The sequence below is a fragment of the Oncorhynchus gorbuscha genome, linkage group LG14 (genome assembly GCF_021184085.1).
Source record: "Oncorhynchus gorbuscha isolate QuinsamMale2020 ecotype Even-year linkage group LG14, OgorEven_v1.0, whole genome shotgun sequence".
In the NCBI taxonomy this organism is placed as follows: domain Eukaryota; kingdom Metazoa; phylum Chordata; class Actinopteri; order Salmoniformes; family Salmonidae; genus Oncorhynchus; species Oncorhynchus gorbuscha.
Window position 1 is genome coordinate 20634847 of NC_060186.1, and position 16810 is coordinate 20651656.

Genomic DNA, 16810 nt, shown 5'->3' on the forward strand with positions numbered 1-16810 from the left:
AGCACTAGGACATTTTCAGCTTCCAGGAATTGTGTACAGATCCTTGCGACATGGGTCTGTGTATTATTATGCTGAAACATGTGGTGATGTTGGCAGATGAATGGCACGACAATGGGCCTCAGGATCTTGGCACGGTATCTCTATGCATTGAAATTGCAATCGCTAAAATGTAATTGTGTTCGTTGTCTGTAGCTTATGCCTGCCCATACCATAACCCTACCACCATCATGGGGCACGCTGATCACAATGTTGACATCAGCAAACCGCTCACCCACACTAAATTATTTGCAGGAAAGAATAGGTTACATGCGTGAAGTGGATCTCAAGTAATCTATGAACTTTTGAACATCTTGGCCATCTACTGTTATAATCTCCACCAAGCACAGCCTGAAGAGGACTGGCCAACCCTCAGAGCCTGGTTCCTCTCTAGGTTTCATCCTAGGTAGTTTTTCCTAGCCACCATGCTTCTACATCTGCATTTTGCTGTTTGGGGTATTAGGCTGGGTTTCTGTATTAGCACTTTGTTACATTGGCTGATGTAAAAAGGGCTCTATACATTTTGATTGATTGATATTGGTTCCCTCAATCAGGACTACAAGGCACAGGGAGAACCATGACCAAGGTTTTCTGACCCATTTTCAAACCCCCGAGAGAGTGAGAGAGATTACAGAATTGAAGCCGTGATTAGCTTAGAACAACAAAAAGGTTATATTCTTCACGTGTCTTTTGTCTACCCTGAGGGAATTAGAGAACTAATTGACTGTTGGGCCCAGGCAGGAGAGAGGAAAGGAAGGAATAAGGGAAGATATCTCTCCTGTCTTCCTTTATTCCTGCCTTTCATCTCCTACCTCTTCTGCCCAACAGCTGCTCTGGATTTGACTGTCTGAAAATGAAGAGAGAGAGGAGGGTGGGAGATAGAAAGGGGGGAGAGAGAGAGAGACACAGGGAGACCCAGACAGAGGGAGATATTGGCCATGTCCAGATACCCGTACTTGCTTCCTAAATAGTAGTCCGTTTGAGTATGCAAAATATATATTTTTTTGCGTTTGTGACATTTAGTAAATCGAGTATACTTTAAATGGCAGGATGGTATATTTATTTCATCGAGTAGAATTCGTTGCACACTATTGAGGAAGATAATTGTCTTTTCACACCCACATGTGTTCGACAACAGCTGATAATCAGAATAGGGGATGTGCTCATAGCGAGGAACAAGCGTGATTTCGCATTTGATGACGCCTTCTCAGTATGGATGAGAAGTATGTTGATATTTGTTGCTTACTGCATACGTTTGTACTAAACAGTATGTTTTAAATATAATGTAGTATGGTTAGAAAGAGGGGGAGGTTGTTAATGAGGCATACGCTATTGCAAGCGAACAGCCTTGAAGGTTCATTAGGAACCCCCTGACCATTTTGAATTACAATGCACTTGGGAGAGATAATGTCCCATCCGACCATGAATTAGACCCTGAATTATCACTTGTCTTTCAGTTGTGGTTGTAAGCCTGAATTTATGTTTATCTCTGTAATTGGGCTTTGTGCTTTCCAGTGATTTTTGGCTGGCTGCCAGTGTAGATCATACATACTAACGTAAACTCTCTGGGGTGTTATCATTCATGAGTTAATTTCTTAATGCCTCAAGGGAACAATAATGGTACCATAACGGATTGCTATGTTTTTTATTTTTATAGTTTTGACTGGCTGGATGGATTGATGGTGTGTGCTGTAGCCTGTATGCAGAACATGCAAAGGACATCACTGCTGAGGGATCCATTAAAACACTAATTTAACCAGCCATTTAATCCACAAATGGTCTCCTCTTCAACTCTCTGTCTCTGTCTCTGTCTCTGTCTCTGTCTCTGTCTCTGTCTCTGTCTCTGTCTCTCTCTCTCTCTCTCTCTCTCTCTCTCTCTCTCTCTCTCTCTCTCTCTCTCTCTCTCTTGCTTTATCTCTCTCACTCTCTGGTTGTGTTCAAAATCTGTCTTTCTTACCACTTACTAAAACTACATACTGTGTACTAAACATACTATTTAGAACGTACTGTTTAGTAAAACTGTATACAGTAAGCAACAAATATCAACGTACTAGACACACCCATACTCAGAATACGTCATTTAATGCAGTGGTTCCCAAAGTTTTTCACTCAGACCCCCCTTCCAGCATTGGGGGAACATCCCGCATGTGCGTGCCACTCCTATTTCAATTGGCAGAAGCACTGATCATGACAGAAACCGTTCGCACCCCTCTTGTTGGCGGAGAGAACATTTTGCAGGTTTAAAACTTATTTCCTGCAATTCTACAATTTCTTTCATGGGATGCAGACATTTTGCAGTTTTAAAGCATTTTCTTACAATTCTATAAAAAAAAGTGTACATGTCTAATGTGTACTCAAAATGCCTTCTATTTTGAGTACGAGTGTAACGGTCTGAGTGTAGTGGGTGAGGAGTCAGGCGCAGGAAGCAGAGAGTTCAGGGGAGTGCTATTTTAATGCACTGAGAAACGCTGAACATAAGCCAACCCTCACAAAAACACAGGACGTACTGAACGAACAAATGCCCCAAACAGGGGCTAAACTGTCCAGGAAAAACCCACAAAATGGGAAAACACAAATCCCATAGACGTGCACACAAGTACACCAAACAGATGATCACAATAATTAATCCCGCACAAGGAACTGACTAATAAAGCCTTACTACCTAACTCAAAACAGGTGCACTCAATCAACACATAAGGAGGGGGAGGAAATAATCAGTAGCAGCTAGTAGGCCGGCGACGACGACCGCCGAGCGCCACCTGAACGGGAAGGGGAGTGTCCTTCGGTCGGAGTCGTGACAGTACCCCCCCCCCCCCCCCCCCTTGACGCGTGGCTCCCGCAGCACGCCGACACCGGCCTCGAGGTCGACCCGGAGGACAAGGCGCAGGGCGATCCGGATGGAGGCGATGGAAATCGCTCAACATTGACGGATCCAAAATGTCCCTGGTGGGTATCCAGCACCTCTCCTCCGGACAGTACCCCTCCCAGTCCACGAGGTACTGCAGGCCCCTCACCCTGCGTCTCGAGTCCAGAATGGCCCTTATCGTATGCGCCGGGGACCCCTCGATGTCCAGAGGGGGAGGAGGGACCTCGAGCACCTCACCGTCCTGTAGGGGACCAGCTACCACCGGCCTGAGGAGAGACACATGAAACGAGGGGTTAATACGATAATAGGAAGGGAGTTGTAATCGATAACACACCTCGTTTATTCTCCTCAGGACTGCGAACGGCCCTACACACTGCGGCTCAAGCTTCCGGCAGGGCATGCGGAGGCGCAGGTTTCGGGTCGAGAGCCAGACCCTGTCCCCTGGTACAAACACGGGGGCCTCACTGCGGTGGCGGTCAGCACTCCTTTTCTGCCGTCCACTAGCCTGTTGAAGGGATTCCTGGACGGTCCTCCAGGTTTCTTTGGAGCGCTGCACCCATTCCTCCACCGCAGGAGCCTCGGTCTGGCTCGGATGCCATGGTGCCAGGACCGGCTGGTACCCCAACACACACTGAAAGGGGGACACATTAGTAGAGGAGTGGCGTAATGAGTTCTGGGCCACTTCAGCCCAGGGGATGTATCTCGCCCACTCCCCTGGCCGGTCCTGGCAGTACGACCGCAGAAACCTACCCACCTCCTGGTTTACTCTCTCCACCTGCCCATTACCTTCGGGGTGATAACCGGAGGTCAGGCTGACCGAGACCCCCAGACGCTCCATGAACGCCCTCCATAATCGGGACGTGAACTGGGGGCCCCGATCAGAATCGATGTCCTCCGGCACCCCGTAGTGCCGGAAGACGTGGGTGAATAATGCCTCCGCAGTCTGTAGGGCTGTTGGGATACCGGGCAACGGGAGGAGACGGCAGGACTTAGAGAACCGATCCACAATCACCAGAACCGTGGTGTTGCCCTGAGACGAGGGAAGGTCGGTCAGGAAATCTACGGATAGATCTGACCATGGCCGTTGTGGAACGGGGAGGGGTTGTAACTTCCCTCTAGGAAGGTGCCTAGGAGCCTTACTCTGGGCGCATACCGAACAGGAGGAGACATAAACCTTAACGTCCCTAGCCAAGGTAGGCCACCAATACCTCCCCCGAAGGCTCCCCACTGTCCTCCTCACCCCAGGGTGACCCGAGGAGGGTAGGACGTGAGCCCACCGAATCAGTTGGTCCCGAACACCAAGCGGCACGTACCTCCGCCCCGCCGGAGACTGAGGAGGCGCGGGTTCAGCCCGTAATGCCCGTTCGATGTCCGAGTCCACCTCCCATACCACCGGTGCCATCAGCTTTGAGGCCGGAAGGATGGGAGTAGGTTCGGTGGACCTATCCTCCGTGTCGTAAAGGCGGGACAGTGCGTCCGCCTTCACGTTCTGGGAGCCCGGTCTATATGATAAAGTGAACCGGAATCGAGTGAAAAACATGGCCCACCTTGCCTGCCGCGGGTTCAGTCTCCTAGCTGCCCGAATATACTCCAGATTTTGGTGGTCGGTCCAGATGAGAAAGGGGTGCTTAGCCCCCTCAAGCCAGTGTCTCCACACCTTCAGAGCCCTGACCACCGCTAACAACTCCCGGTCCCCCACATCATAGTTACGCTCCGCTGGGCTGAGCTTACTCGAGAAGAAAGCGCAGGGGTGGAGTTTTGGTGGCGTACCCGAGCGCTGTGATAGCACGGCACCCACCCCAGCCTCGGACGAGTCCACCTCCACTATGAATGCTAGAGAGGGGTCCGGATGCGCCAACATGGGTGCATCCGTGAACAGCGCCTTCAACCTGTTGAAAGCTCTGTCCGCCTCTGCTGACCATTGCAACCGCACCGGGCCCCCCTTTAGCAGTGAGGTAATTGGAGCCGCTACCTGGCCAAAACCCCGGATAAATCTCCGGTAGTAGTTGGCAAAACCCAAAAACCGCTGCACCTCTTTTACCGTGGTTGGAGTCGGCCAATTACGCACGGCCTTACTGCGGTCACCCTCCATCTGCACCCCCGAGGTGGAAATGCGATAACCCAGAAAGGAGATGGCTCGTTTGGAGAACACACACTTCTCAGCCTTGACGTATAGGTCATGCTCCAGCAGTCTACCAAGCACCTTGCGTACCAGAGACACATGCACGGCGTGAGTGGCTGAGTAGATCACAATGTCATCGATATAAACAACCACTCTCTGCCCGTGCAGGTCCCTGAGAATATCGGCTACAAAGGATTGAAAAATGACTGGAGCATTTTTTAACCCATACGGCATGACGCAGTACTCATAGTGGCCCGATGTGGTACTAAATGCGGTTTTCCACTCGTCTCCCTTCCGAATACGCACCAGACTATACGCTCTCCTGAGATCCAATTTTGTGAAGAACTGCACTCCCTGAAAGGATTCCACTGCCGTATAATGAGAGGTAGTGGGTAGCTGAACCCCACTGTGATGGCATTTAGACCTCTATAATCAATACACGGAAGCAATCCTCCCTCCTTTTTCTTCACAAAAAAGAAACTCGAGGAGACGGGTGAAATGAAGGACCGAATGTACCCCTGTCCCAGAGACTCCGTGATATATGTATCCATAGCCAACGTCTCCTCTTGGGACAATGGGTACACGTGACTCTTGGGAAGCGCAGCGTTTACCTGGATATCTATCGCACAATCCCTTCCCGGTCGATGTGGTGGTAATTTAGTCGCCTTCTTTTTACTAAAAGCCTGAATTGACTAGCGTCCTATGCTGGGAAGAGGGGAATATTTTAAGAAGAAAAATCAAGACAAACATGTGACCAACAGGGGGTTCTGGGTGAGTTTGGTGCTGACTCACCTGGGGTGATCGAGAAATGTTCCGCCTGCCATCTCGACTCCCAGACGGACCCCCCCAGCACCGATCGGCCGTGTGTCCTCTCCGACCACAGTTGGTGCAGAGGGAGCCTCCTCCTCCGGTACCCCTCGGCAAAGCCCCTCCCAACTCCATCGGAACAGGAGTGGAGATGCTGGGTGGTGGAACACACAGGACCCTCTCCGAACGCCCGCGGGCAGCCAGCAGATTGTCCAGTCGGATGGACATGTCAATTAGCTCATCCAAGGAAAGAGCGGTGTCCTGACACGCTAGCTCCCTGCGGACGTCCTCCCGGAGACTACACCTGTAGTGGTCGATAAGGGCCCTGTCGTTCCACCCGGATCCTGCTGCCAAGGTACGGAACTCCAACGCGTAATCCTGGGCGCTCCTTTTCTCCTGCCGAAGATGGAATAGTCGTTCTCCCGCCGCTCAGCCATCTGGAGGATGGTCAAACACGGCGCGGAAGCGGCGAGAAAACTCGGGGTAGTGCTCTGGACTACTGAGTCTGGACCATTCAAAACTGCCTTTGCCCACTCCAGAGCACGATCCGTGAGGCAGGAGATGAGGACATTCACCCTCTCCGCTCCCGAGGGAGTAGGTCTGACGGTGGCCAGGTACAGTTCTAGCTGGAGTAAGAACCCCTGGCACCCTGCTGCCGCTCGATCATAGACCCTCGGGAGCGTAGGACGGAGGGTGCTGGAGTCGGGAGATGGGGAGTCCTGAGGAGGGGGGGCCGAAGGTGGAGAGAGGAAACCGCTTCTCTCCCATCGGTCCATTCTCTCCATCACCAGATCCATCGCCGTTCCGATCCGATGGAGAACGGTGGTGTGATGTAGAACCCTCTCTTCCATCGATGGGAGGAGAGTGGCTGTTTCTCCTGCTGACTCCATTCCAGAGGTGCGTGATTCTGTAACGGTCTGAGTGTAGTGGGTGAGGAGTCAGGCGCAGGAAGCAGAGAGGTCAGGGGAGTGCTATTTTAATGCACTGAGAAACGCTGAACATAAGCCAACCCTCACAAAAACACAGGGCGTACTAAACGAACAAATACCCCAAACAGGGGCTAAACTTTCCAGGTAAAACCCACTAAATGGGAAAACACAAAACCCATAGACGTGCACACAAGTACACCAAACAGACGTTCACAATAATTAATCCCGCACAAGGAACCCTGCGGGCCGGCTGACTAATAAAGCCTTACTACATAACTCAAAACAGGTGCACTCAATCAACACATAAGGATGGGGAGGAAATAATCAGTAGCAGCTAGTAGGCCTGCGACGACGACCGCCGAGCGCCACCCGAACGGGAAGGGGAGTGTCCTTCGGTCGGAGTCGTGACAACGAGTATTCGGACACCGCCTCCTTTCTTTCTTTCTTTCTTTCTTTCTTTCTTTCTTTCTTTCTTTCTTTCTTTCACAGTGCCACAGGAACGTCTGTATAATGTTTGGGTTTTCAGTTATGACAATGCCAAAGACATGCTCATTTCAATGTGTATGAGAAGAGTGTTGTGGTGCTTTTCAAAAAAAAAGAATATACTGAACAAAAATATAAACGTGCAACAATTTCAAAGATTTTACTGAGTTACAGTTCATATAAGGAAATCAATAAGAAAAGTCAATTTAAATCAATTCCTTAGATCCTAATCTATGGATTTCGCACAAATGTGAATACAGAATACAGGCCTAATAATGGGCCTCAGGATCTCGTACCTGTATTTTTGTGCACTCAAATTGCCACAGATTTAATTGCAATTTTTTTCGTTGTCCGTAACCGATTCCTGCCCATACCATACCTACACCGCCACCAAAACCTCTACCCCACATAACGCCATACAAATAGTCTGCGTTTGTGATGCCAGTTGGATGTACTGCCAAATGCTCTAAAACGACTTTGGAGGCAGATTATGCTAGAGAAATTAACATTAAATTCTATGGCAACAGAGCTCTGCTCTGGTGGACATTCCTGCAGTCAGCATGCCGATTGCACACTCCCTCAAAACTTGAGATATCTCTGGCATTGTGTTGTGTGACAAAACTGCACATTTTAGAGTGGCCTTTTATTGCCCCCAGCGCAAGGTGCACCTGTGTAATGATCATGATGTTTAATCAGCTTCTTGATATGCCATACCTGTCAGGTGGATACATTATCTTGGCAAATGAGAAATGCTCACTGACAAGGATATGAACTAATTTGTGTACAAAATGTGAGAGAAATAAGCTTTTTGTGCATATGGAAAATTTCAGGGATATTACATTTCAGCTCATAAAACAATGGATCAACACTTTACATGTTGCGTTTATATTTTTGTTCAGTGTAGTTTCCCGGGCTAGTCTTTGATGTGGAAAAGCCCATGGGAATGTGGACGTGCCGCTGTGAGAAGACAAACATTACTCATTGTGAGAGATGGGTGTTGCTAGTCGTGAGTGGCCCAGAGCGGGAAGACTGATGCAATGGATGCTGGAGCTCATCTTTCCTAGCCTAGTCCCCGATCTGTTTGTGCTATCTTGCCATCACCTTGTCACTAATTTCCAAACATGTTTGGCACGACAGTTCCATAAGGACATCAGAAACAGACTGGGACACACACTGGGTTCTTCAGCAGTCCCCATAGGATAACACTTTTTGGTTCCAGGTAAAATCCTTTTGGGTTCCAGGTAGAATCATTTTGGGTTCTACTTGGAACCAAAAGGGTTCTACTTGGAGCCAACAAGGGTTCTTTTAAAGGATATCCTATGGGGACATCCGAAGATCCCTTTTAGGTTCTAGATAGCACCTTTTTTTCTAAGACTGAAGGCCAATCCATAATGTATAAGTTCCCTCTCCTAGTCAAAACCAATCCTTTCTTCATCAGTTGCTAGGGTTGAGTCATCGGTCTCTCACATAAGGAGCCATCTTAAGTCTGATGTAGACCCTTAATCCTCTCTTTGTCCGGGTCTTCCTCAGTACCCTGTAGTTACAGATACACTCTGCCTTCCCTCTCAACCTCCATCCCCCCTTTTCCTTTCCCTCTTCTATCCTCCTCTCCTCTGTGCTTCTATGATGTAGGCCTAGTTGAATATTAAACAGGAAATGTGATAGCGGGAGCTAAAATAGGCTAATGAGCCTATGAAAAGTAGAGCTGTGGTGTACATTAGAGCAACACAGGGGTAACTCTCCCTCTCTCTGACGATGAAAATCTGGATACAAGTACAACCCGATATGTATTAATTATTAACAACCAATATCTCTTTCTCCCCATCCCATTTCTTCTACTGTATGTCTCACTTTCTGCCGCCTTCCTTTCTCCTTTCTTTTCCCCCTCATGCTCTTCAGATGTTCCTTGTGGCTCTGTCGTTTGCCTACTTTGCCAAGGCCTTGTCTGGCAGCTACATGAAGAGCACAATAACCCAGCTGGAGAGGCGCTTTGACATCCCCAGTTACCTAACAGGCGTCATCGACGGGAGCTTTGAGATAGGTAAGTAAGTGTCTGCGTCACAGGTCCCCATCCCCCATGTCCTCACCTCGTCCTCATCCCCAGGGCTATTTTGGGCTTCCGTTCTATCCATGTTGTTGTGAAAGAGAAGAGATGTGAATGAATGAATGGGTCACCAAGGCCTTCTAGGAAGTCTCATTTATCAGGTGTGTGTGCACAAAAAAACTATCAACCTTGTGTGCACCAGATTTCCCACAAAGGTTAGTATTTATTAATTTGAACTTGTGGGAAAGTGTACAGCTCAGACCATTCGTACGCACAACTTCTAGTGGTTGATCAATTGTATTGCAAGCAAATGTTGTTCTTATGGGGGAGATGGTGTTTGATGCACGAGAATAATTCATTTAAAAAATTCAAACATCTTCCTAATGATAAAACAGATGCATTAGATGTTGTTAAGAAGATAGCATAGCTGCATGTAGCCTAATATATTTATTTTATTATTTGGCCTAAATCATAATCATATTGCAGGACATGTCTCTCCTTTTCTGACATGACTGGTTTATTCCCGCTACAGAACAAATATTAGGCTACCATTTATCCAACGCTCATTCAATAGCCAAGCGTGCTCAAAAGTAAATAGACCGGTAGCCTACTTAAAATATTTGACATTATGGGGAGGCTACAGTATTGCTGTGTGGTAAGAGGGCAACATCATAGCCTATTTCATCTCAGAGCCTATACCAAGGAAGGAGATATAAACACAATGATGTACTGATAAACAAAATATTGAACAACAATTTGTGTTTTGATTAGGTGGTGTTGGCTGAAGCATTTACTTCTAAATGGTTTGAATAGACAATCAATCTTGCAGAATGCGCGGCCAGTGTTTGGCTCTCGCTATAGGCGGCATGCAAGTCACTGAAACATATTCTGCCTACACCTTTACAGAAATCTGATCAATCTTACCATTGCACCTTCTTTGAGAAACTGTCATGGCCCAGTTCAATCATCAAATTCAAATCAAAGTGTATTGGTCACGTACACACATTTGCAGATGTTATCGCATGTGCAGTGAAATGCTCATGTTTCTAGCAGCGAATGGCGCCGTTTCCCCCTACTGTGTGGATTCCGTCTCTATGGGTTTGGTTAAGGTTAAGGGGTCAATTTTATAATTAGTCATTTTGCAGTGTCCTCGTAGAGTCTCCCTTCAGCCCAAGCTTTAGGAGTATATAGAAACACCTCTCTACCTCAAGCCTTTCTTTTGTGGGGGGGGATAGATCAGCGTTAATAATACAGACAGATTGTGGCTTCCATCAATGTGTAATTGTCTGCATATTTTCCAAATTATCACACATAATTTCCAATCCCCCATGTATTTCGTATATGTATATAAAATATATGTATATAAAATATATACACTACCGGTCAAAAGTTTTAGAACACCTTCTCATTCAAGGGTTTTTCTTTATTTGTACTATTTTCTACATTGTAGAATAATAGTGAAGACATCAAAACTAGGAAATAACACATATGGAATCATGTAGTAACCAAAAAAGTGTTAAACAAATCAAAATATATTTTATTTGAGATTCTTCAAATAGCCACCCTTTACCTTGATGACAGCTTTGCACACTCTTGGCATTCTCTCAACCAGCTGCAGAATGCTGTGGTAGCCATGCTGGTTATGCCTTGAATTCCAAATAAATCACAGACAGTGTCACCAGCAAACACCATAACACCTCCTACTCCATGCTTTTACTTTGGGAAATACACCATCTCACAAAGACACAAAAATCTCAAATTTGTACTCATTAGACCAAACAACACATTTCCACCAGTCGAATGTCCATTGCTCGTATTTCTTGGCCCAAGCAAGTGTCTTCTTCTTATTGGTGTCCTTTGGTAGTGGTTTCTTTGCAGCAATTCGACCATGAAGGCCTGATTCACACAGTCCCCTCTGAACAGTTTATATTGACATGTGTCTCTTACTTGAACTCTGTGAAACATATATTTGGGCTTCAATTTCTAATGAATGTATCCTCTGCAGCAGAGGTAACTCTGGATCTTCCATTCCTGTGGAAGTCCTCATGAGAGCAAGCTTCATCATTGTGCTTGATGGTTTTTGCGACTGCACTTGAAGAAACTTTAAAAGTTCTTGACATTTTCCGTATTGACTGACCTTCATGTCTTCAACTAGGGGGCAGTATTTTGATGTTTGGTTGAAAAACATACCCAAATGAAACTGCCTATTTCTCAGGCCCAGAGGCTAGAATATGCATATATATGGCAGATTGGGATAGAAAACACTCTAAAGTTTCCAAAACTGTCACAATATTGTCTGTAAGTATAACAGAACTGATATTGCAGGTGAAAACCTGAGGAAAATCCAACCAGGAAGTCCCTCTGTCTCTCTGTTCCATTGCATGCCTTCTCTCCATTTAAAGGGATATCAACCAGATTCCTATGGCTTCCACATGGATTCATATGGCTTCCACATGGTGTGAAAAGACTTTAGACATAGTTTCAAGCTTTAAGTATGAAAAATGAGAGAGAATGATCACATCGCGTCAGTGGATAGCTGGGTGTCCTTAGATTTTTGCATGCGCGAGCAGCTTGGAGCAGAACTTTTCTCTCTCTCTCTCAATTAAAAAAGCTACCATCCAGTTGAAATATTATTGATTATTTATTGTAATAACAACCCGGAGGATTGATTATAAAAAACATTTGACATGTTTCTACGGATACTTTACAGATACTATTTGGAATTTTCATCTGCCCGTCATGACCTGCACGAGCCTGTGGATTACTTAACAAAACGTGCCAACCAAATGGAGGTTTTTGGATATAAGAATAATCGTTATGGAACAAAACAAACATTTATTGTCTAACTTGGAGTCTCATGAGTGCAAACATCCGAAGATCATCAAAGGTAAGCAATTACTTTTATTGCTTTTCTGACTTTCGTGACCAATCTACTTTGCTGCTAGCTGTTTGTAATGTTTTGTCTGCTGAGAGACCTGTCCTAACATAAACGCTTGGTTTGCTTTCGCTGTAAAGCTTTTTTGAAATCTGACACGCCAGGTGGATTAACAACAAGCTAAGCTGTGTTTTGGTATATTGCACTTGTGATTTCATGAAAATTGTATAATTTTTGTAATTTAATTTGAATTTGGTGCTCTGCAATTCAGCGGATGTTGACGAAAATGATCCCGCTAAAGGGATCGGTGCGCCAAGAAGTTAATGTAATGATGGACTGTCGTTTCTCTTTGCTTATTTGAGATGTTCTTGCCATTATATAGACTTTTACCAAATAGGGCTATCTTCTGTATATCCCCCTACCTTGTCACAATACAACTGATTGGCTCAAACGCATTAAGAAGGAAAGAAATTCCCCAAATGTACTTTTATCAAGGCACACCTGTTAATGGGAATGCATTCCAGGTGACTACCTCGTGAAACTGGTTGAGAGAATGCCAATGCCATGTGCAAAGTTGTCATCAAGACAAAGGGTGGCTATTTGAAATATATAATTTGATTTGTTTAACACTTTTCTGGTTACTGCATGCACGGTGAATTCTAGACAAGGAACCGACAGGACAGGAACGGAACACAAAGGAAGAAATAGGGACTCTAATCAGGGGAAAGGATCGGGAACAGGTGTGGGAAGACTAAATGATTGATTAGGGGAATAGGAACAGCTGGGAGCAGGAACGGAACGATAGAGAGAAGAGAGAGCGAGAGAGTGAGAGAGGGAGGGGAGAGAGAGGGATAGAAAGAGGGAAAGAACCTAATAAGACCAGCAGAGGGAAACGAATAGAATGGGAAGCACAGGGACAAGACAAGATAATAAATGACAAAACATGACAGTACCCCCCACTCACCGAGCGCCTCCTGGCGCACTCGAGGAGGAATCCTGGCGGCAACGGAGGAAATCATCAATGAGTGAACGGTCCAGCACGTCCCGAGACGGAACCCAACTCCTCTCCTCAGGACCGTAACCCTCCCAATCCACTAAGTATTGGTGACCCCGTCCCCGAACGCATGTCCATGATCTTATGTACCTTGTAAATAGGTGCGCTCTCGACAAGGACGGGAGGGGGAGGGAAGACGAACGGGGGTGCGAAGAAAGGGCTTAACACAGGAGACATGGAAGACAGGATGGACGCGACGAAGATGTCGCGGAAGAAGCAGTCGCACAGCGACTAGGATTGACGACCTGGGAGACACGGAACGGACCAATGAACCGCGGAGTCAACTTACGAGAAGCTGTCGTAAGAGGAAGGTTGCGAGTGGAAAGCCACACTCTCTGGCCGCAACAATACCTTGGACTCTTAATCCTGCGTTTATTGGCGGCTCTCACAGTCTGTGCCCTGTAACGGCAAAGTGCAGACCTCACCCTCCTCCAGGTGCGCTCACAACGTTGGACAAACGCTTGAGCGGAGGGAACGCTGGACTCGGCAAGCTGGGATGAGAACAGAGGAGGCTGGTAACCCAGACTACTCTGAAACGGAGATAACCCGGTAGCAGACGAAGGAAGCGAATTGTGAGCGTATTCTGCCCAGGGGAGCTGTTCTGCCCAAGACGCAGGGTTTCTGAAAGAAAGGCTGCGTAGTATGCGACCAATCGTCTGATTGGCCCTCTCTGCTTGACCGTTAGACTGGGGATGAAACCCGGAAGAGAGACTGACGGACGCACCAATCAAACGACAGAACTCCCTCCAAAACTGTGACGTGAATTGCGGGCCTCTGTCTGAAACGGCGTCTAACGGGAGGCCATGAATTCTGAATACATTCTCGATAATGATTTGTGCCGTCTCCTTAGCGGAAGGAAGTTTAGCGAGGGGAATGAAATGTGCCGCCTTAGAGAACCTATCGACAACCGTAAGAATCACAGTCTTCCCCGCAGACAAAGGCAGACCGGTAATGAAGTCTAGGGCGATGTGAGACCATGGTCGAGAAGGAATGGGGAGCGGTCTGAGACGACCGGCAGGAGGAGAGTTACCCGACTTAGTCTGCGCGCAGTCCGAACAAGCAGCCACGAAGCGGCGCGTGTCACGCTCCTGAGTCGGCCACCAAAAGCGCTGGCGAATAGACGCAAGAGTGCCTCGAACACCGGGATGACCAGCTAACTTGGCAGAGTGAGCCCACTGAAGAACAGCCAGACGAGTGGAAACAGGAACGAAAAGGAGGTTACTAGGACAAGCGCGCGGCGACGCAGTGTGCGTGAGTGCTTGCTTAACCTGTCTTTCAATTCCCCAGACTGTTAACCCGACAACACGCCCATAAGGAAGAATCCCCTCGGGATCAGTAGAAGCCACAGAAGAACTAAACAGACGGGATAAGGCATCAGGCTTGGTGTTCTTGCTACCCGGACGGTAAGAAATCACAAACTCGAAACGAGCGAAAAACAACGCCCAACGAGCTTGACGGGCATTAAGTCGTTTGGCAGAACGGATGTACTCAAGGTTCTTATGGTCTGTCCAAACGACAAAAGGAACAGTCGCCCCCTCCAACCACTGTCGCCATTCGCCTAGGGCTAAGCGGATGGCGAGCAGTTCACGGTTACCCACATCATAGTTGCGCTCAGATGGCGACAGGCGATGAGAAAAATAAGCGCAAGGATGAACCTTATCGTCAGACTGGAAGCGCTGGGATAGAATGGCTCCCACGCCTACCTCTGAAGCGTCAACCTCGACAATGAATTGTCTAGTGACGTCAGGAGTAACGAGGATAGGAGCGGACGTAAAACGTTCTTTTAGAAGATCAAAAGCTCCCTGGGCGGAACCGGACCACTTAAAACACGTCTTGACAGAAGTAAGAGCTGTGAGAGGGGCAGCAACTTGACCGAAATTACGAATGAAACGCCGATAGAAATTAGCGAAACCTAAAGCGCTGCAACTCGACACGTGACCTTGGAACGGGCCAATCACTGACAGCTTGGACCTTAGCGGAATCCATCTGAATGCCTTCAGCGGAAATAACGGAACCGAGAAAAGTAACGGAGGAGACATGAAAAGAGCACTTCTCAGACTTTACGTAGAGACAATTCTCTAAAGGCGCTGTAGAACACGTCGAACGTGCTGAACATGAATCTCGAGTGACGGAGAAAAAATCAGGATATCGTCAAGATAGACAAAAACAAAGATGTTCAGCATGTCTCTCAGAACATCATTAACTAATGCCTGAAAAACAGCTGGCGCATTGGCGAGACCAAACGGCAGAACCCGGTACTCAAAATGCCCTAACGGGTGTTAAACGCCGTTTTCCACTCGTCCCCCTCTCTGATGCGCACGAGATGGTAAGCGTTACGAAGGTCCAACTTAGTAAAGCACCTGGCTCCCTGCAGAATCTCGAAGGCTGATGACATAAGGGGAAGCGGATAACGATTCTTAACCGTTATGTCATTCAGCCCTCGATAATCCACGCAGGGCGCAGAGTACCGTCCTTCTTCTTAACAAAAAGAACCCCGCCCCGGCCGGAGAGGAAGAAGGCACTATGGTACCGGCGTCAAGAGACACAGACAAATAATCCTCGAGAGCCTTACGTTCGGGAGCCGACAGAGAGTATAGTCTACCCCGAGGAGGAGTGGTCCCCGGAAGGAGATCAATACTACAATCATACGACCGGTGAGGAGGAAGGGAGTTGGCTCGGGACCGACTGAAGACCGTGCGCAGATCATGATATTCCTCCGGCACTCCTGTCAAATCGCCAGGTTCCTCCTGAGAAGTAGGGACAGAAGAAACGGGAGGGATGGCAGACATTAAACACTTCACATGACAAGAAACGTTCCAGGATAGGATAGAATTACTAGACCAATTAATAGAAGGATTATGACATACTAGCCAGGGATGACCCAAAACAACAGGTGTAAACGGTGAACGAAAAATCAAAAAAGAAATAGTCTCACTGTGGTTACCAGATACTGTGAGGGTTAAAGGTAGTGTCTCAAATCTGATACTGGGAAGATGACTACCATCTAAGGCGAACATGGGCGTAGGCTTCTCTAACTCTCTGAAAGGAATGTCATGTTTCCGAACCCATGCTTCGTCCATGAAACAACCCTCAGCCCCAGAGTCTATCAAGGCACTACATGTAGCACCCGAACCGGTCCAGCGTAGATGGACCGACAAAGTAGTACAGGATTTTGATGGAGAGACTTGAGTAGTTGCGCTCACCTGTAGCCCTCCGCTTACAGATGAGCTCTGGCTTTACTGGACATGAATTAACAAAATGTCCAGCAACTCCGCAATAGAGGCACAGGCGGTTGGTGATCCTCCGTTCCCTCTCCTTAGTCGAGATGCGAATCCCTCCCAGCTGCATGGGCTCAGACTCTGAGCCAGAGGAGGGAGATGGTTGCGATGCGGAGCAGGGAAACACCGTTGATGCGAGCTCTCTTCCACGAGCCCGGTGACGAAGATCTACCCGTCGTTCTATGCGGATGGCGAGAGCAATCAAAGAGTCCACATCTGAAGGAACCTCCCGGGAGAGAATCTCATCCTTAACCACTGCGTGGAGTCCCTCCAGAAAACGAGCGAGCAGCGCCGGCTCGTTCCACTCACTAGAGGC

General features: G+C 47.6%; 1 protein-coding gene across 3 annotated transcripts in view; it reads left to right on the forward strand.

The window, feature by feature from the left end:
• LOC123994621 (solute carrier organic anion transporter family member 1C1-like) overlaps positions 1–16810 on the forward strand; it is a 78790-nt gene that overhangs the window by 25135 nt on the left and 36845 nt on the right. For 2 of the 3 annotated variants that reach the window (XM_046297448.1, XM_046297449.1), the window contains exon 3: positions 9143–9284. The exons of the other annotated variant lie outside the window; for it this stretch is intronic. In XM_046297448.1, coding sequence (XP_046153404.1) covers positions 9143–9284 — 142 coding nt within the window. The remainder of the gene's footprint in view (positions 1–9142; positions 9285–16810) is intronic. 3 annotated transcript variants of the gene reach the window in all.